The 22,056-nt window shown below is 39.2% G+C and overlaps 1 protein-coding gene across 1 annotated transcript in view; it reads left to right on the plus strand.

Annotated features, from left to right (window-relative positions):
• Positions 1-22,056, plus strand: part of lias (lipoic acid synthetase) — a 44,509-nt gene that overhangs the window by 17,745 nt on the left and 4,708 nt on the right. Inside the window, exons 8-10 of the mRNA XM_039751312.1 lie at positions 2,376-2,521; positions 3,695-3,765; positions 7,651-7,762. Coding sequence (XP_039607246.1) covers positions 2,376-2,521; positions 3,695-3,765; positions 7,651-7,762 — 329 coding nt within the window. The remainder of the gene's footprint in view (positions 1-2,375; positions 2,522-3,694; positions 3,766-7,650; positions 7,763-22,056) is intronic.

The raw sequence follows: 22,056 nt of genomic DNA on the forward strand, positions 1-22,056 counted from the left end.
AAGTGTTGCCCTTTAAGAAAGAGTGGACAGAAAGTTAACACACTGATGATGTACTTTTTCATATTCTTTGAGCATATTGTATAATTTTAGTTAGCAGTGTAACATCAAACAGAATTAAAATAGTGAGTGCTTCAAATTAGAGTCCACAAGTACAACATATCCGTTCTCATTAAGCTGGAAATCAACAAAAATCAATTGAAATGGGGAGGTTGTAAATCAACAGTATAAGTTTATTTCACATCATTACGATGTGCAGGCAGATTGTATAAATGCCTGATAGTGGCCATTTTGCAGATTAAATGTACAAGGCTGCAATATGTAATGGCTTTGTTTAGAGGAGAGGAGACTACAAAAAGAAAATGAAAGCAGCACATCTGTTAAATGTTGGCAACGAATAAGTATGTCTAAAACCTTTTAAGTGTTTCCCACTTTTAATACTAATAATTCTGTACATGTATACAGCGCTACAGTGAGTGGGGAGCCACTTCAGCCACCGCTAATGTGTAGGACTCACCTGGATGATGCCATGGCAGCCATTATTACACCAGTACACTTGCCACACATTGGCTATTAGGTGGTGAGTGAGAAAGAGGGAATGATTAGGGGGCCTGAATGACTAGGCCATGGAGGGGTTTAGCCTGGACTTTGAGATACACCGTTCTCTTTACGAATGAGGCCCAGGGATCTTTAATGACACAGAGAGTCAGGACCTCGATTTTTATATCTCATCTGAAGGACAGTGCCATTTTTACAACACAGTGACCCCATCATTGCATTGTAGCATTGGGATCCACATTCAGACCACAGGGTAAGTGCCCCCATCTGGCCTCACCAGCACCTCATTCAGCAGCAATCCAAGCTTTTTCCTAGATGGTCTCCTGTCCAAGTATTGACCAAGCCTGAACACGCTTAGCATCAGGTGAATGAGCTGTTCTGACCTGTGGTATGGCCGCTGGCTAAATGTTTGTAAATTTTAAAGTCACGTCAAGACTGCTTTATCATACTTTATAAAGAAGGGTCAGGTGAAAGTTGATTGGATTAAATTATGAGTGAGGAGTACGTCTCAGTAAGTCTGTAAAGGAGTAATATGTCTATGTATGATTCTGTTTTAATATCTAATATTAGCACACAGAAGGATTAAAATGACCTATATTTGCTTGAAGGTCAGCATTTGAAAACCAGGCATTGACTGATATTTTTTAATTGAGCAATGTCAGTACATTTTTCAGTTAAAGCGACCAACATAATTTTTCTGTAGAAGCTTTGTTTCCTAACATACACATACAGTAGTTAGAATTCAATGGTTTATTGTGGTTTAATGTACAAAAAACATTTTAAGAGGTTTGTTTTTTTTAAATTGTAGAATATACAGTAACCAATAAAATCAATATAAGCCTCTCAGTTTTTATTTGTTGTTGATTTTTACTTGGTTACAAAAGCATGTTTGGATATTAGCCAGTTTTAGTTTGTAAGACGCCTGGATGATGCTTTGATCAGTCAGACAGAAAGTGTTTGCTAGTAAAAAAAAAAAAAAAACAAAGTTTCATGGAAAATACGGACCAGTCCCAAAAATAAATCCCATTTATTTCCAAATCCAATGCTTTGAGTAAAGGAATTCAGTCTTCATCTCTACAGTAGGGTACTTCAAACTGAAAAATGTTTTGCTTTTGTGCATATTGCTGGGAATCTTTTTAAATACTTGATGCCAACAGCAATGTCAAATCAGAGCTTTCATCAGCAGACACAGAATCTGTTATGTTTTCAGGGAGACATTTTCTTACGATTGTTCACATATGGTTGCATTACCAAGGTAGGCATTATAATATATTATTAATGTGCTTTTTGGGGTTTTGATGAGTCCTGGGCACTTTACTTTTATTTACTACCCATGTGAAAATGTCTTAATTGTGAAAAGTGGATACTAAAGTAGAGCAGATGCAAATAAGGGAGGAATGCTGTTGAAGAAGCAATACTGGAATGAACTGCTGTGTTTTTAAACATGCTGGTCAGTGCTGTGGTAGAGTAGACTCCATATTTGCCTTTACTCCCACTAATTCTTATTTACATATTTGTCATTTGAAATTTCAGGCGGCCTCTGGTGCTGAAAGTATCTAAAGAACTTTATTACTCAGACAAAAAAGACTTTTATATATTGGAAAACACTTAGGTAGTCACCACAAAAAAATGATTAAACGATAATGTTCAAGTCTTAGAAAACTGAGATTAAAATGATTTAATGTTAGATAAGAGCCTCCCCACTACACAGTGCATTAAAGAACAAACCCGTGTTTCAAAGAATTTTAAAGCAGTTGATCTGGGTTTAAAAAGAAAAACGGAAGTGTAATTGTTGGTTAAATCGTGCTCTCTGATTTCAGGCAGGTTCGTGACCCTCGAGCAAACTTTGATCAGTCATTGAGTGTCCTGAAACATGCAAAAAAGGTGAACCCTGCACTTTTATCAAAGACCTCTATAATGCTGGGGCTGGGAGAAACCGATAAACAAGTTTACTCAGCCTTAACAGGTAAGTTTAAAAACACACTATACATTGTATAATGCAGTATATTATTTCAGCTTGTTTCCTTTTGCATGAGTGTGAAATTGCATGATGTAAACCAGCAGTAAAGAACCATTTCAACTTTGAACATGAATTTAGTGTTTTTTTCCAGTTTTGACTACACCTGACATGTCTAAAGAAAGTCATAATAGACTATATTGAAGCCTCCCATGCTATAGTAGCCATGAAGAAACAGCAAATAAGGCCTCTTTAGTTATAGAATTACTAGAAATAATACAGTCTGAGCTGCAAATGTGTGTTCATTTGTCCCTTTATTCCCCCACTTCTGTTCTTTAATTTGCCTGCTTAACAGATTTACTCAAAAATCTCACATTCCCCACAGTGAGTGTAGACTCTGACAGATGGACAAGCAGGCCGTGACTGACGGATTTGTAGACATACAGGTAGGGGGTGCCAAGGACTAGGATTCTCCCACCTAGCATTAAGCATTTTTAACAACCTCCTGCCATAGGCTGTCAGCAACGATTCTCAGAAAGGCAGTGCTGCAGACCTTACCATGTTTATAGAGACTCCTTCCCTGACGAGCTAGAAGTCTGAGATTTTAGCACATGGAGAAGGTGTTGCTTTTTTTTTTTTTGCTTTTTTTCTTTTGGCTCATATGTGGTTTTGGTGTGTTTTTTCTTTCTTTCATTCATTAAGCTACTCCTACTGTGTATTTTGCAAATGTTTTGGTTAATTTATCAAAATGTTTGGTATACATGTTGAGTGACATTATGTTATGTATTTAACATTGCAGTTTTACTGTGGAGCTGGCATAATCCTCTGTCTCCGGCATTCTGGTTACTTATCATATTCTAAAAATGTGTATGTTATCTTAAATAACCACTCTAAACAGTGCTGGTGTGTGTGTGTGTGTATGTATGTGTGTGTGTGAGGGCATTGATTCTCCCCACTGCTGGTAACCCTATCCTGGAAAAAGGAAAATTCAGAAAATCCATGGGCATCCGAGTACCTGTGCCCATGTCAGGCATTGAGTTGGTGGGCCACATCAATGCTGTGCCAGGCCTTCGTACACTTAGTATTAAATTCAGAAGCTGCCTTCTCTAAAATTATAATGCAGCTTTATTTTTAGAATTGTGATCATGGAAAGACATAAAAATTCTGTTTTGTTTTCTACAGAACTGAGAGAGGCAGGTGTTGATTGTTTAACCCTAGGACAATACATGCAGCCTACAAAACGACATCTTAAGGTCAGTGCTTTGAATTTTGTATTGTCAGTCAGTCAGTCAGTCAATGTCCAACCCGCTATATCCTAACACAGAGTCACGGGGTCTGCTGGAGCCAGCACAGGGCGCAAGGCAGGAACAAACCCCGGGCAGGGCACACACACACACCCCCACACCAAGCACACACTACGGACAATTTAGGACCAGCAATGCACCAAACCTGCATGTCTTTGGACCATGGGAGGAAGCCCATACTGACACAAGGAGTACATGCAAAATGGGAAGTGAACCCAGGTCTCCTTACTGTAAGGCAGCAGCGCTACCACTGTGCCACCATGCTGCCCAAATTTTGTATTGTTTACAAAAAAATGTTATCAATAGTGCACATTAGATCATTTAATGGAAGTGTGACATGTAAAGTCCATGTCAGTAGTAGCATTGCATGAATGTAGAAAATGCACTCCTCTTCAGTCCATTTTTAACAGCTCAGAATTTTCTTTGATGCATCTTTTCTCCTTGTCTATGTTTGCTTCATTTTAACCATGTCTCTGATCAGGGTCTGTATCCAGCAGGGGGCATCAGTTAGCCCCCTTGTTAGAATGAGTTCTTTTGTAATTGTGGCGTGTTACATAACCCGAATCTATACAGATAGGATATTAAAAGGCGATACCCCTCCCTTAGTGATACGGTGATAAGAAATCACATAGGAGAAATAACTTAGCTTTCCTTAATGATGGCTTACGCTGCATAACAGACAAAGGAAGCCAATGGCAAGAACCCAGTTCAGGAGTGGGGGCTCGATGTGTAGGGTCTGCCATTTTCGCCACTGCGTTGGAAGGATTTTCAGGATCAGATGACGTTACCTCCCATCCGTCTGTCTGCTTCAAAGGTGTGCCGGCAATGTTCCAAGGCTTTATACTCTTTCTCCAAGTGCAGGGCCCCACTTAGGTGAATATTACAATTCCAAAGAAGGCAAAGAGGATGCAGATTATCTGTCTTGTCTTATGCTTTGCCTAGCAGTTCTTAAATGGTGAAATCCTGTGCTAAATCTGGCTCTGTGCATGTGAGTAGAAAAAGCCAGATTTATAAAATATATTTGCACAGAGCACAGTGACATATTAAACTTATACACTTATTACAGGGTCCATACCACCCAGCCACATGTCCTCCCTGGAGATTGAGTATGGGCCACTGAAATGAAAAGCAGCAAGTTCTTTTGTAGTTTCCAAAGGAGTTCTCTCTCAGCCAGAGGTAGAATGGATGCTGGCTTCAAAGAGGCTTCTTGTGCAACTGCTGGTTACAGCAACTAAACTGGTTACACTCGTTCCCCCATGAGCAAAGAGATGAAGTGGCTGTGAATCCCAAGGCCTTGAGTTCTGCTGTCTCAGAGAGGGTGTATGGATGAGAGAGGAGTGACTCGCTGAGCAAATTCCTAACCCCAGACAAACTGGAACATCTATTAAAGTTTATATGTAGTCAGACTTGACTTTTCGTTTTATAGGAATAGTGTAAGACATCAACAGCCTTTTATAATTCAAAAAACACCCTTTACCACGATAGTGACCATAGTTAGTTAGACCCGAGTTAGTGCAGGGCTGTGTTAACATTCATCTGCAAAGGAAAAAAAAAAACATTAAAGACGCAACATTACAGTTGTGGAGCCATCATGAGGTGAGCATTTGAAAAGGGGGAAACATAAGTAGGAGGATGGATGGACCAACAGCAGGACAGATGAAAGGAGAAAAGTTGAGAGTAGGTGAGAAAAGGCTATCACTTGAGAAGATGAAGGGAGAGTTTAAAAAGTTAGTCTGTCATTAAGAGTTGAAGAAATCTGTGATCCCAGGCTGAAAATGAGTTTAGCTTCTTCAGTTTGACGCCGTGTGAAAGAACACAAATGGAGATCAGTGTGGCAATGATTAAGGGATGTCAAGTGTTCTACAGTAGGCTTTGTAAGGTCTTTGATTTGAAACAGTCAGCTAGCTGTCTCTCTGTTTCACCAGTGTAGATGACTGGGCACATCCTACGAGAAATGCAGTAAATATAATTGTTAAATGCAAGAGGTCAGTTATTTAATATTAAATTTACCAGAGGGCCCAGATACAAGGGTATTGTTAGTGACATACTTGCCAGTGACACAGTGGCGCCTGTTAGAGCTGAAAGTGCCTGGTGGAGAACGTAACTGTCCTCCGTGAAGTAAGCTGTGGATGAGAAGTTTGCGTAGTTTAGGTGTTCGACAGAAGAAGATCAAGGGAAGGTTAGGTTTTCTTTCTGTATTTTTTGCCTTTGGTGAATGATTCTGATCAGAGCCATGCTGTCACAACAAGATTGGGTCTGAATTTGGCCAAACATCTGCTTTAGGTTTTTTCCTAAGTGACAGTAATATTTTGCCAGTGTCTAGTGCATCTGGATCCTCGCCACTCTTCACTTTTACTTGACTGACGCTGCATGTGATCCTCATACTTCACCGAATGGACACGGTTAGGTTTCTGGACATTGTTGTTGGGCTCACCTTCCATGACAAGGTGTGGAGCACAGCAATACAGCAGGACCTTGGAGATGTACCACTGTAGAGTTGTAGTGGTTTGGGCAGGTAGTTAGGAAGACCCCTGGGTGCCTCTCATGAGTGTACCAGGCACAGCCCACTGGGAGAAGTTGGCAAGGATAAGGAAAGTGCAGAGTAAAAGTGATTGGACGTTGAGCTTTCCTTTACAGCGTTGACTTAAGGTGTGTGGCTCTGAGTGGACATATTAGGTTGTTTGTTGTGAATTACTATGCAACGTGACACACAGCTCTAGTAGAAGGACAGAAAGCCATGTAATCCACAGGGCCCACACTTACCTCTAAATCAGGGGTCCCCACACTTTTTCAGCTTGCGGCCTCCTTTTAAAATGACCAGGTCGAAATGATCTACCTACATTAAAGATTACATATATACTAGCAGAATACACGCGCTTCACAGCGGAGAAGTAGTGTGTTAAAGAAGATATGAAAAGAAAAGGGAAAATTTAAAAAATAACATAACATAATTGTTAATGTAATTGTTTTGTCATTGATATGAGTGTTGTTGTCATATCTATATCTATCTATCTATCTATCTATATATATGATAGAGATATATATATCTCAAAATACCCTCGCTTCACAGCGGAGAAGTAAAAAAGAAAAGGAAACATTTTAATAATAACGTAACATGATTGACAATGTAATTGTTTTGTCATTGTCATGAGTGTTACTGGCATATATATATATATATATATATATATATATATACAGTATATATATATGTATACATACATGTGTACATATATACACACACACATATACTATGGGGTGCCTAACAGGCAAATACATTGATTTTCTGAATATATAAAGTCCGCATCAGAATATATAAAGTCAGAACTTGAATATATAAAGTCAGTGTCGGTATATATAAAGTCAATTCTGATTATATAAAGTCAACATCGGAGTATATAAACTCATTCCTGAATATATAAAGTCAAAATATATTGATTGAAACGACTCTGAACTTAAGGTGTGTGGCTCTGAGTGGACATATTAGGTTGTTTGTTGTGAATTACTATGCAACGTGACACAGTGGGCTCAAAGCCATTCTGCTCCATCCTTTATATTTGATTTGATTTGAGGACTTAAACTTGTAATTGAGGCAGTTTGACTTAGTAAAACTCGTACATCGTGAAACAATGCTTTGAATGATTACGAAAGAAAAGAGTTTAGGTCACCTGCAAACAAAAAAGGGAGGGGGACACCTTTAAAGGTCCAAGTAAACAGAAGTAAGTTATTTTAAGTTAACAAAAAGCCCATTGCTGCACCATTTCAAATCCTCCAGGTCAGTTCAATAGTTTATAAAAATTATGTGACAAAACGTAAAGCTGTTTTTGTACTTTTTAGGTGGAAGAGTACATTACTCCTGAAAAGTTCCAGTACTGGGAGAAGATAGGGACCAAGCTGGGATTCCTGTACACAGCCAGTGGCCCCCTGGTACGCTCCTCTTATAAAGCAGGTAGGCATACCGTGGCAGTCACTGGGTGGGCTGCCGAGGCCGGACCAAAAACTACAACTCGTTAGTGCCAGATCTCCTGAGTGAATAAACAGGAGCGTGTTTGTGAAAAATTAAGTACGCCCCATGAAATGTGTTTGCTTTTTTTTTTTTTAACCACATGTGGACATGTCAAGATTTGGTCTTCATTTAAACAGTATATTTAGATAAAGATGATGCAACTGAAAGCAAAAATTACATTTGACTTTGCAATATGTAATTCAATGAAATTTGAACAGATATACTGTTTTCATCTATGGCAAAGAAAGACAGACCCATGGCTGTAATAGCGGGCATTAAGCCCTCTTTGGCATAAATGACCTCAAGTAGGAATTTCCTGTAAGTGTCTGCCATTTCTCCATGTAGAATTCTTTCAGCTGTGTGATGCCCGAGGGGTGTCTTGCATGCACAGTCCCTTTCAAAGCAGCACAACACCTTGATGGGGTTCAGATCCAGGCTTTTGACTTGGTTTCTCTCACTTCAGCGGTTCCTTGGTGGACTTACCAGCATGCTTGGGCTCACTATCATATTGCGACATCCATTTTCAGTTGAGCATCAATCATCTGACAGATGGTCTCACGTTATGCTCCAGTACCCTCTGCTACAGTGAAGAATTCATAATGGATGTTATAATGGTGAGCTGCCCAGGAAAGTACCTCCAAACTACATTATAACCTTTCCACCACAATGATGGTATAAGGCTCTGCCGGTCAAACACCTTTGTCAGTCACATCTTCTGGTACTGTGGCCAAATAACTATTTTTTCCCCATCTGTCCAGACTACACGTCCAAAAATTCTGGTTTTTACCTAGGCGTCCATGGGCAAACCTTAGTCCTTCTTTGACATCAACAGTGACAAACTGTATGTAGGCCTTGTGATGAAGTTCTGAGGTTCTTTGAAACGTCTTTCAACATCATGAGTTCAGCACTCAGAGTGAGCTTGCTGGGGTGGTCTGGACTGGACAATTTGGCAGTTGTTAGAAATCATCTCCACTTGTAGCTGATCTTGAAGACAGTGGTATGGTTGATTTCCAGTTGTTTAGAGATCATTTCAAATTACTTTCCAGACTCCTAGGCATCTCTGACCTTCTTTCTGAAGACTCAAGAGAGCTCTTTCCACCTCAGCATGGTGACAACACACACTTCAACAACACTGAGCAAACCAAACAACACGTGTGAGGCTTAAATAAGACAAGATCTTCTCTAACGATCATTTGCTCCTGATCCTAATTTTAAGTAGTGATAAATGTAGGGGTGTCCATACTTTTTCAACATGTGAAATTTCCATTTATCTTTATTTAAATCATACACAGGACTATAAAATGTAAACATAACATGATGATTTTTATATTAGATCACCTTTATTTAAATATACTGAAGATCAAATCTTGATATGTCCACATATATTGAAAAAGAAAAAACATTTCATGAGTTGTACTTACTCTGTCACATGTAAATACAGTGTATGTGAACACATGTACAGTATGGGTGTTTCTGATATTTAAGTACAGCAAGAGAATCCATAATATGGTACAGATTAACTGGTGTTGCTTTCTTTGTGTTTTCAAAATCTGGAAACAGAAAATGATGGGTAAAATGAAACAGTCCGGCTTCTGCTCCTATGCTTTAAGGCCAAGGCCCATGATGGCAGCACATTGTACCAATCGTGGGCTGAGCGGCAGTCTGTCACAACAGTTATAAAGTCATGTGCATTAATTCATCAGCTCAAGATACAATACCGACTGCCAAGGAGAATGACCTGTAATATATTTCACTGTTTCAAAAGTAGGGAGCTAAGAGGCCTTGGAAAGGAAGATCGTGACTAGTAAGAAGGGTTTTGATTTTTATGATAATTTAAAAACCAGGGACTAAAGGCTGCTATATTCACAAAGAGAAATAAATGTCTAAAAGCTGGGATGGCCCGCAGTTTCATGATGTTACCATGATTGCTTTGTTTAGTGCAAGGCCACTCCTCCAATTTGAAAAACAAGGTACATAACAAAAAAGACAAGGACAAGCTCTAGTAGAAGGACAGAAAGCCATGTAATCCACAGGGCCCACACTTACCTCTAAATCAGGGGTCCCCACACTTTTTCAGCTTGCGGCCTCCTTTTAAAATGACCAGGTCGAAATGATCTACCTACATTAAAGATTACATATATACTAGCAGAATACACGCGCTTCACAGCGGAGAAGTAGTGTGTTAAAGAAGATATGAAAAAGAAAAGGGAAAATTTAAAAAATAACATAACATAATTGTTAATGTAATTGTTTTGTCATTGATATGAGTGTTGTTGTCATATCTATATCTATCTATCTATCTATAGAGATAGAGAAACACCCTTTACCACGATAGTGACCATAGTTAGTTAGACCCGAGTTAGTGCAGGGCTGTGTTAACATTCATCTGCAAAGGAAAAAAAAAAACATTAAAGACGCAACATTACAGTTGTGGAGCCATCATGAGGTGAGCATTTGAAAAGGGGGAAACATAAGTAGGAGGATGGATGGACCAACAGCAGGACAGATGAAAGGAGAAAAGTTGAGAGTAGGTGAGAAAAGGCTATCACTTGAGAAGATGAAGGGAGAGTTTAAAAAGTTAGTCTGTCATTAAGAGTTGAAGAAATCTGTGATCCCAGGCTGAAAATGAGTTTAGCTTCTTCAGTTTGACGCCGTGTGAAAGAACACAAATGGAGATCAGTGTGGCAATGATTAAGGGATGTCAAGTGTTCTACAGTAGGCTTTGTAAGGTCTTTGATTTGAAACAGTCAGCTAGCTGTCTCTCTGTTTCACCAGTGTAGATGACTGGGCACATCCTACGAGAAATGCAGTAAATATAATTGTTAAATGCAAGAGGTCAGTTATTTAATATTAAATTTACCAGAGGGCCCAGATACAAGGGTATTGTTAGTGACATACTTGCCAGTGACACAGTGGCCTGTTAGAGCTGAAAGTGCCTGGTGGAGAACGTAACTGTCCTCCGTGAAGTAAGCTGTGGATGAGAAGTTTGCGTAGTTTAGGTGTTCGACAGAAGAAGATCAAGGGAAGGTTAGGTTTTCTTTCTGTATTTTTTGCCTTTGGTGAATGATTCTGATCAGAGCCATGCTGTCACAACAAGATTGGGTCTGAATTTGGCCAAACATCTGCTTTAGGTTTTTTCCTAAGTGACAGTAATATTTTGCCAGTGTCTAGTGCATCTGGATCCTCGCCACTCTTCACTTTTACTTGACTGACGCTGCATGTGATCCTCATACTTCACCGAATGGACACGGTTAGGTTTCTGGACATTGTTGTTGGGCTCACCTTCCATGACAAGGTGTGGAGCACAGCAATACAGCAGGACCTTGGAGATGTACCACTGTAGAGTTGTAGTGGTTTGGGCAGGTAGTTAGGAAGACCCCTGGGTGCCTCTCATGAGTGTACCAGGCACAGCCCACTGGGAGAAGTTGGCAAGGATAAGGAAAGTGCAGAGTAAAAGTGATTGGACGTTGAGCTTTCCTTTACAGCGTTGACTTAAGGTGTGTGGCTCTGAGTGGACATATTAGGTTGTTTGTTGTGAATTACTATGCAACGTGACACACAGCTCTAGTAGAAGGACAGAAAGCCATGTAATCCACAGGGCCCACACTTACCTCTAAATCAGGGGTCCCCACACTTTTCAGCTTGCGGCCTCCTTTTAAAATGACCAGGTCGAAATGATCTACCTACATTAAAGATTACATATATACTAGCAGAATACACGCGCTTCACAGCGGAGAAGTAGTGTGTTAAAGAAGATATGAAAAAGAAAAGGGAAAATTTAAAAAATAACATAACATAATTGTTAATGTAATTGTTTTGTCATTGATATGAGTGTTGTTGTCATATCTATATCTATCTATCTATCTATCTATCTATCTATATATATATATGATAGAGATATATATATATCTCAAAATACCCTCGCTTCACAGCGGAGAAGTAAAAAAGAAAAGGAAACATTTTAATAATAACGTAACATGATTGACAATGTAATTGTTTTGTCATTGTCATGAGTGTTACTGGCATATATATATATATATATATATATATATATATATATATATATATATATATATACAGTATATATATATGTATACATACATGTGTACATATATACACACACACATATACTATGGGGTGCCTAACAGGCAAATACATTGATTTTCTGAATATATAAAGTCCGCATCAGAATATATAAAGTCAGAACTTGAATATATAAAGTCAGTGTCGGTATATATAAAGTCAATTCTGATTATATAAAGTCAACATCGGAGTATATAAACTCATTCCTGAATATATAAAGTCAAAATATATTGATTGAAACGACTCTGAACTGAACTAAGTTAACAAAAACGTATTCAGAAAAATAAATTAAAAAAACACTGTTCAGTTAATGTTTTGAAAATGATGCATGTGCCCTGCCCAGGATTGGTTCCTGCCTTGCGCCCAGTGTTGGCTGGGATTGGCTCCAGCAGACCCCCGTGACCCTGTGGTCGGATTCAACGGGTTGGGAAATGGATGGATATTCCAGCGCTGACTTTGTATATTCCGACGCTGACTTTATATATTCAAGATTTGACTTTATATATTCCAGAGCTGACTTTATATATTCAACTTTTGACTTTATTTATTCCGACAGTGACTTTATATAATCAAGTTTTGACTTTATATATTCGGGAATGGACTTTATATATACAAGTTTTGACTTTATATAGTTAAATTTAGTCATCATTGCATACATTTTTCTTCACCATAGAAATTTAAAGGCTAAATTCAACTTCCATTCCTACCAAAGATATTTCTGGCGACTAAATAGAATCTACTTATATCCAAATTGAGCTATTGAGCTGTCGCCTGCCTGCCTGAATAAGTCACCCTCGCTTCGCTCTTACTTTTTTACTGTTCATTTAATCATGGCTAGTGGCAGAAAAATTATAAAATGGAAGGAGGATTACACTGAGTATGGCTTTACCAAAACAATTCTTGATGGTGAATAAAGTATCGATTATTCATAAAGCTTCAATTGGTGATCTGTTTTTCTGTGTTAACCTCATATTTTTTCATACTTGTTCTCAAACCAAGGGGGTGCGAGGTTAAAATGAATCGGGAAGCGCTGATCAATGTAATTGGTGTACCAGGAAATCATGCATTGACAGAAGTTCCCCTTTGCTTGGAATGCAAAGTTTGTTTAAATGCGTGATTTTTTAACGCGTTATGGAGCACATGCATCGAAGCTTCTCAGCTATGCTTGTGCTAAGAAAAGGAAACATTTTAAAAATAACGTAACACGATTGTCAATGTAACCTTTTGTAAGTAGTGCCTGGAGGATTCAGAGTGTGTATAAACTTGTGGATTTTTCTGTGAGTATTTGGTGGCAGCGTCACAAAGTCACTTCCGTAAGACTGCGTTAGCTGCGGAGCTCAGCTCAGAGCGAAATGAGGTGAATGGGAGGGGAGATGATGACGTGACTCCCCCACCCGCGTTAACTGTCAATCCCCCACAAACACAGTCTCTCGGAATTTGCATAAGCACAGCCCTTCACCTGCAATTTTAACTTAGTTACAAAATGATCAAAATTCTCATTTATATCCTGCGTCCTCTCATTAAACTTGTATCCCACATTACCCGTGGGCATGACAAACGGCAGCGGCAGCCTGTCTATAAACTTAATTTAAACTTTAGGTTTACACCTTGCTTTGTTTCCGAAGTAGCAGAACTCATGAACATGGTTGTATATGTCACTCGCTCGCTTCTTATTGTTTCACTGCCTTCTCAATTATATAATGCATGTTTTCTTCAGCGCTTTTTGGAGCTCTTCCTGGTTTTCTACATACTGCGCTGACAGTCAGTTCACGTGATTACGTGGGAGGCGTGATGATGTCACACAAAACTCCGCCCCCCACGGCTTTCGAGCTCAACTCCATTACAGTATATGGAGAAAAATAGCTTCCAGTTATGACCATTACGCGTAGAATTTCGAAATGAAACCTGCCCATCTTTTGTAAGTAAGCTGTAAGGAATGAGCCTGCCAAATTTCAGCCTTCTACCTACACGGGAAGTTGGAGAATTATTAATGAGTCAGTGAGTGAGGGCTTTGCCTTTTATTAGTATACTAGCAAAATACCCGCGCTTCGCAGCGGAGAAGTAGTGTGTTAAATAAGCAATGAAAAAGAAAAGGAAACATTTTGAAAATAACGTAACATGATTGTCAATGTCATTGTTTTGTCACTGTTGTGAGTGATGAGTATTGCTGTCATATATATTTACACACACACACATAGATATATACATATCTATACATGTACACATATATATACACACACACACATATATACATACATATATATCTACATATATACATATACATACACACACACATATATAAACATATCTATACATATACATACATATCTACATATATACACACACAGCTATTTCGTATCAGTGCAATACGCTGCTTGTTAAAACAGATAACTCCGCCTTACGTGCAAGTCTGCGTGGATATTATGAACTATCGATTTGTTCAAGTTGTATTTAAATTTTAAATAGAAGGAATTTTTATTTAGTCGACAGAAATATCTTTGGTAGGAATGGTAAAAACAGACAGGAATATTATTCGTGAATAAATCAACTCAAACCTTAAACAACTTATAATATTTTGCTCTCCATAAAAATATATCCTGTCTAAATTATACAAGTTAGAAATAAAGTAAACGTTAAAAGAACAAACATTCAAATTTCTTTACTCTTATGTAATTTTATATAAAAAATAAACTTAGATTTTAAATATCCCAAAAGATTTTGCTCTCCATAAAAATATATCCTGTCAAAATTATACAAATTCAAATATGAACATGGTGCATAACAAAACCTGGAAATATAAATAAAATGTGTTCCTTTCAGCAATAACAAATCAAATCATTCAGTTGTCTTTGCTCATATGTCATTTTAGAGCTGGACGCCTGGCATCTTTTTTTGGCAAAGTTTGTTTCTGTTTGGTGTGAGGTTCTGTGTTGTGGAGATTCTCAGGATGGATTGCAGGTGCTCATCAGTGAGGCGACTCCTGTGTGCTGTTTTGTTAGTCTTTATCACTGAGAAGAGCTTCTCACACAGATATGTGCTACCAAACATGCACAAGGTTCGAGCCGCATGTAGACGGACTTTTTGTTCTTCAAAGTCACCAAAGCGCCGTGCAAACTCAGTGCGCCAGTTTATCAGCAAAGTGCGATTTGGGAACACCGTAGTGACGACTTGGTTTAACATTACTTGGCAACAGGGAAAGTGGGGCAAGTTGCACTGGTGCATTTGTGTCTCCCATAAAAGCAGCTTCACTTGAAATCACTTTGTGATTGTGCACGGGTAAAAACGTCCGCTGAAGTGTCAGATTCTTATTTAATTCTTCTGCTTTCTGTATCTTCTGCATTGCATTCAGGTCTTTCAGGTTACCCTGATGTTTTGTGTCATAGTGCCGCCTTAGATTAAATTCTGTAATTACAGCCACATTAGCTCCACAAATGAGACACACGGGTTCAGTAAACATATACTCAGCCTCCCATCGGTTTTAAAGGCTCTATTTTCAGAATCAACTTTTCTCTTCAGCATCGGTGAGCTAGCTTGCAATAACTTGCAGCATCATAAGCTAGACTTGATTAACGCGTAAGTGTTCGGCAAGGCAGCTGAAGCGCTGCATTATGGGATCTGTAGTTTATTGTGTTACCAGCGCTTCATATACCCAGGCCATTAATAACAATAATACAGTATATAAAATGATCTCACTGGCCGGATATAATTACACCGGCCGGATGTGGCCCGCGCCCTTGAGTTTGACACATATGGACTAAATAGAACTTGAAAATATATATTTTTAAATGTGATCGCAATTCAGATAGAGTTGACGCAAGACTACAGCCTGCATGCCTCAATAAGTCATCCTCCCTCGCTCTTACTTTTTACCGCTCATCTAATGAATACACTGAGTATGGCTTTACCAAAACAATCATTGATGGCTAATAAAGTATCCATTATTCGAGTATGTAGATCGGGTATATATATATACATATATATATACCCGTATCGCAGCGAGAAGTAGTGTGTTAAAAAGCTAGAAAAGAAAAGGGAACATTTTAAAAATAACGTAACATGACTGTCAATATACAGTATTTGTTTTGTGAGTGTTACTGAGTGTTGCTGTCATCAAGGATTTGATTATCATTATTTCTTTCAATCAGGTTCGTATTTGTAGGATGTGTTGTGTTCAAGTTACATTCCGTGTTTGTCAATCGCTGTAAAGATGACAGGTTTCATTCATCGATTCGCTTCTTACTGCATCAATAAACAGCTCGCCTTCTTCTTTATCTGAGACCTGACACACTGCATGCACGGGTTTTTTACACTGTCTTCCTTTAGCGGACATTGACTTTTTCCAACGTGTGCTTTGTTTTGGATTTATGAATATGCTTGTATGTATCAGACGCTTCATATTTTTGCTGCCTTTTCAATTGTGTAATTGGTTTTGTTCAGCCTCTTTGGAACTGTTGCTTTTATCTGTGCACTGCGCCAGTTCACGGAGCCGCTCGTGTACATGCATCGAAGTTTCCCAGCTGTGCTGGTGCCATCTCGCTATGTCCATGGCTGTATTTAATGTTACCTTAGTCCTGGCACTTAAAACTTTCTCTCGCAGTTTCGCTGAGTTTGTACAAACACCACCCTGACCATCTCATCTTCCTCTGCATAAGCACAGTCCTTCACCCGTGAATATTTAGTGGAGTTTGCTATTGGATTGCCGCTGACGGACGGCCTTATATGGGCAGGCACTAAATTACAAACGCCAGCGGCAGCCTGTCTATGAACTTAATTTAAAGTGTAGGTTTACATCGTGCTTTGTTTCCGAAGTAGCAGAACTCATGAATATGGTTGTATATGTCACTCGCGCTTCTTATTGTTTCGCTGCCTTCTCAATTATATAATGCATGTTTTCTTCAGCGCTTTTTAGGTCTTCCTGGTTTTCTATGTACTGCGTGATTACGGGAGGCGTGATGATGTCACACTAAACTCCCCCCCACGGCGTTGAAGCTCATCTCCATTACAGTAAATGGAGAAAACTGCTTCCAGTTATGACCATTACGTAGAATTTCGATATAAAACCTGCCCAACTTTTGTAAGGAAGCTGTAAGGAATGAACCTGCCAAATTTCAGCCTTCCACCCACACGGGAAGTTGGAGAATTAGTGATGAGTCAGTGAGTGAGTGAGTGAGTGAGGGCTTTGCCTTTTATTAGTATAGATATACAGTATATATATATATATATATATATATATATACAGTAGTCCTTCTCGATCAAGGGGTATGCTCCAGACCCCCAACGATAGGTGAAAATCCGCGAAGTAGAAACCATATGTTTGTATAGTAATTTTTATATATTTTAAGCCCTTATAAACCCTGTTAACATTATTAGAGCCCTCTAGACATGAAATAACACCCTTTAGTCAAACGTTTAAACTGTGCTCCATTACAAGACAGAGATGACAGTTCTTTCTCACAATTAAAAGAAAGCAAACATATCTTCAAAGGAGCGGCGTCATAAAGGAGCGCCGTCAGGAGCAGAGAATGTCAGAGAGAGCGATCGCAAAGAAAAGCAAACAATCAAAAAATCAATACGTGCTTTTAAGTATACAGAAGCGCCGCGATAAAGCTGCATTTTGTAGAGGAGCGTCCGTGTCCTCTGTGCAAAAGCCCTCTGCTCACACCCCCTCCGTCAGGCAGAGAGAGTGAGAAAGATAGAGAGAAGCAAATAAGCACCGCGTGGGAAGCATATCTTATAGCATTGACGAGTTTTAGTTAATATGTAATACATGCTCTGATTGGGTAGCTTCTAAGCCAACCGCCAATAGCATCCTTTGTATGAAATCAACTGGGCAATCAAGCTGAGGAAGCATGTAACCTAAATTAAAAGACCCATTGTCCGCAGAAAGAGGCGAACCAGCGAAAAATCTGTGATATATGTTTAGATGTGCTTACATTTAAAATCCGCGATAGAGTGAAACCGCGAAAGTCAAAGAGCGATATAGCGAGGGATTACTGTATAGACTCAAACCGATTATAACAGCAGCAATCCAAGCTGTGAGAAAACACTAAAGCGGAGGCGTGTCAGACGTCGTGGTACATTTTCTGATGCAGCTAGAAACTTCGTGATGCTACAGCCAAATACACAAAACAATTCCTCTGACAATCATGTTACATTATTTTCAAAATGTTTCCTTTTCTTTTTCTTTACTTCTTTAACACACTACTTCTCCGCCCTGAAGCACGGGTATTTTGCTAGTGTATATATATATATATATATATATATATATATATATATATGTGTATATATATATATGTATTAATATATATGTATCTATATATGTATATATATACGAGCTGTGGCAGAAAAGTAATGAGACTGGCAACACTGCAAGCGATCTGGCAACTCTGCAAGCGATCTGGCAACGCTGCGCTATTGTCCTTGATAGAGCACACGTATCAGTACCCTCCCATAGCTCAGTGCGAGTTTCAACTCCTTCCGTTAACTACGTGATTTTTGTGACTGCTATTAGCGAAGTTGTGTTTTTGGTTGTGCCACGCAAAATGGAACAGCGGAATTTGGAGCAACGTTGTGCCATTAAACGGCAAGTGTGACGTTTGAAAAGTTAAAACAGGCCTATGGGGAACATTCTTTATCCCGAGCTCAAATTTTCGCTGGCACAAATCATTTTTGGAAGGCAGAAAACACGTTGAAGATGAACACCGTTCAGGGAGGACTTCAACTTCGAAAACCAATGAAAACATTGAACGTGTGAACACTCTTATGAGATCAGACCGTCATTTAACATTAAGAATGTTGAGTGAACAATTAAATTTGAACAGATTTATCGTTCATCAAATTTTGACTGAACATTTGCACATGCGAAAGGTCTGTGCCAAAATGGTGCCGAAAAACTGCCCTCTCCATAACAGAATTTTTGACCTCAAAAGGAATTCCTGTGGTTCCCCAGCCCCCTTATTCACCTGACCTCAGGCCGTGTGACTTTTTGCTTTTTCCTAAACTGAAAAATGTCCTCAAAGGACGTCATTTCGGGACTTTAGAAAACATCCAAAAGAGTGTAACGGACATGCTGAAGACCATACCGGCTGAAGACCATACCGGCTGAAGACTTCCAGCGCTGCTACCGACAGTGGGAACAACGTCTCCATCGGTGTGTAGCTGCCCAAGGGAACTACTTTGAAGGGGATAACATTGATGTTTGAAAAAATAAAAACTTTGGTAAATAAAAATCAGTCTCATTACTTCTCTGCCACACCCGTGTATATATATATATATATATATATATATATATATATATATATATATGTATGTATGTATGTATGTATGTATCTATACTAATAAAATGCAAAGCCCTCACTCACTCACTCACTAATTCTCCAACTTCCCGTGTAGGTAGAAGGCTGAAATTTGGCAGGCTCATTCCTTACAGCTTACTTACAAAAGTTAATCAGGTTTCATTTCGAAATTCTACAAGTAACGGTCGACAACGTCCACCATGTTTAACTTTCTTATTTATGGCCCCATCTTCACGAAATTTGGTAGGTGGCTTCCCTGCGCTACCCAAAACCGATGTACGTACTTATTTCGGTGGTATGACGCCACTGTCGGCCGCCATATTGAACTTTCCAACGTCACTAATTCTCCAACTTCCCGTGTAGGTAGAAGGCTGAAATTTGGTACTTATTTTGGTGTTATGATGGCGCTGTTGGCCGCCATATTCAACTTTTCAACGGTCTTTGTTACTTATGGGCTTTGGTACGCGGTTCCCAACGCTAACTGAATCCTCCTTACGTACATACAGTGGTGTGAAAAACTATTTGCCCCCTTCCTGATTTCTTATTCTTTTGCATGTTTGTCACACAAAATGTTTCTGATCATCAAACACATTTAACCATTCACAAATATAACACAAGTAAACACAAAATGCAGTTTTTAAATGATGGTTTTTATTATTTAGGGAGAAAAAAAATCCAAACCTACATGGCCCTGTGTGAAATAGTAATTGCCCCCTTGTTAAAAAATAATCTAACTGTGGTGTATCACACCTGAGTTCAATTTCCGTAGCCACCCCAGGCGGATTACTGCCACACCTGTTTCAATCAAGAAATCACTTAAATAGGAGCTGCCTGACACAGAGAAGTAGACCAAAAGCACCTCAAAAGCTAGACATCATGCCAAGATCCAAAGAAATTCAGGAACAAATGAGAACAGAAGTAATTGAGATCTATCAGTTTGGTAAAAGTTATAAAGCCATTTCTAAAGCTTTGGTACTCCAGCGAACCACAGTGAGAGCCATTATCCACAAATGGCAAAAACATGGAACAGGCCTCACTTGCCTCAATTAAGGTCAGTGTTCACGACTCCACCATAAGAAAGAGACTGGGCAAAACGACCTGCATGGCAGATTTCCAAGACACAAACCACTGTTAAGCAAAAAGAACATTAGGGCTTGTCTCAATTTTGCTAAGAAACATCTCAATGATTGCCAAGACTTTTGGGAAAATACCTTGTGGACTGATGAGACAAAAGTTGAACTTTTGGAAGGCAAATGTCCCGTTACATCGGGCGTAAAAGGAACACAGCATTTCAGAAAAAGAACATCATACCAACAGTAAAATATGGTGGTGGTAGTGTGATGGTCTGGGGTTGTTTTGCTGCTTCAGGACCTGGAAGGCTTGCTTTGATAGATGGAACCATGAATTCTACTGTCTACCAAAAAATCTCAAAGGAGAATGTCCGGCCATCTGTTCGTCAACTCAAGCTGAAGCGATCTTGGGTGCTGCAACAGGACAATGACCCAAAACACACCATCAAATCCACCTCTGAATGGCTGAAGAAAAACAAAATGAAGACTTTGGAGTGGCCAAGTCAAAGTCCTGAGCTGAATCCAATTGAGATGCTATGGCATGACCTTAAAAAGGCAGTTCATGCTAGAAAATCCTCAAATAAAGCTGAATTACAATTCTGCAAAGATGAGTGGGCCAAAGTTCTTCCAGAGCGCTGTAAAAGACTCATTGCAAGTTATCGCAAACGCTTGATTGCAGTTATTGCTGCTAAAGGTGGCCCAACCAGTTATTAGGTTCGGGGGGCAATTACTTTTTCACACAGGACCATGTAGGTTTGGATGTTTTGTGTTATATTTGACTAATGGTTAGATGTGTTTGATGATCAGAAAAATTTTGTGTGACAAACATGCAAAAGAATAAGAAATCAGGAAGGGGGCAAATAGTTTTTCACACCACTGTATATACGTCCATAGCCTGCAGCTCGGTCACCGTGTGAGGTGGCGTTGGGTCCCCCATGCCCAGAGATGCCGCCTGCCTTTTCCATTCTCTGTGTTGCATATTGCACGGCCATATCAGGCTCACTCTTGATATCCGGAGGAACATTGTGTCTTATGTATTGAATGACTGGGACAGGTTCAAGGTGTGGACTGATGATCGTAGAGGAGATAATTATACTACACAGGAGCACTAGAAGAGTGAAATGCTTAAGCCCTTCACCTATGCATCTGCATGTGAGTTGATGGCTGCTGCTGAATTGTTCGGTTGTCGCTTTCAAGTGTACTGAAATGGCCAAATATTTTACACCTTTCGACATCCGCCAATGCCTCTTAAACATCTTAGATTCACAGCTGACGATTTCAGTAGTGGACACTTTGATGTTTATGAATGTTTAAACTCTCAAAAGCTGGATGTGAAGTTATCGATGAAACTGGTTGTATGCTTACAACGCTTGACAGATGCCGAATGTCTCTTCAACACAAGTCCTACACATACTGTCGTAATTGCAACAAACCATGACACTCAAACCGATTATGACAGCAGCAATCCAAGCTGTGAGATATGAAACAAGATTACTGTTCACATGGCCAACTGTACGTTGCATGCTCAAGAGTAAGCTCAGCGCACAGCTTGGTCATATTACAACCGGAGGGCCGAATACACAGTGTGGTATACAAAGAGATCCTTAACAAATAATTATTGGTATATTTTCCCTCAGTTTAAAAAGGTTTAATTTTCTTCTTAATAAAAATTTTAAGGCAGTACTACGCTGTGAAGCGCGGGTATATATATACTGAGTATACATAAAATATATGTTGTCATACCTTACATAACTGAATAACCTTTATGGCACAATAACAATTCAATACA

Source organism: Polypterus senegalus, chromosome 4 (assembly GCF_016835505.1).
Source record: "Polypterus senegalus isolate Bchr_013 chromosome 4, ASM1683550v1, whole genome shotgun sequence".
In the NCBI taxonomy this organism is placed as follows: Eukaryota; Metazoa; Chordata; class Cladistia; order Polypteriformes; family Polypteridae; genus Polypterus; species Polypterus senegalus.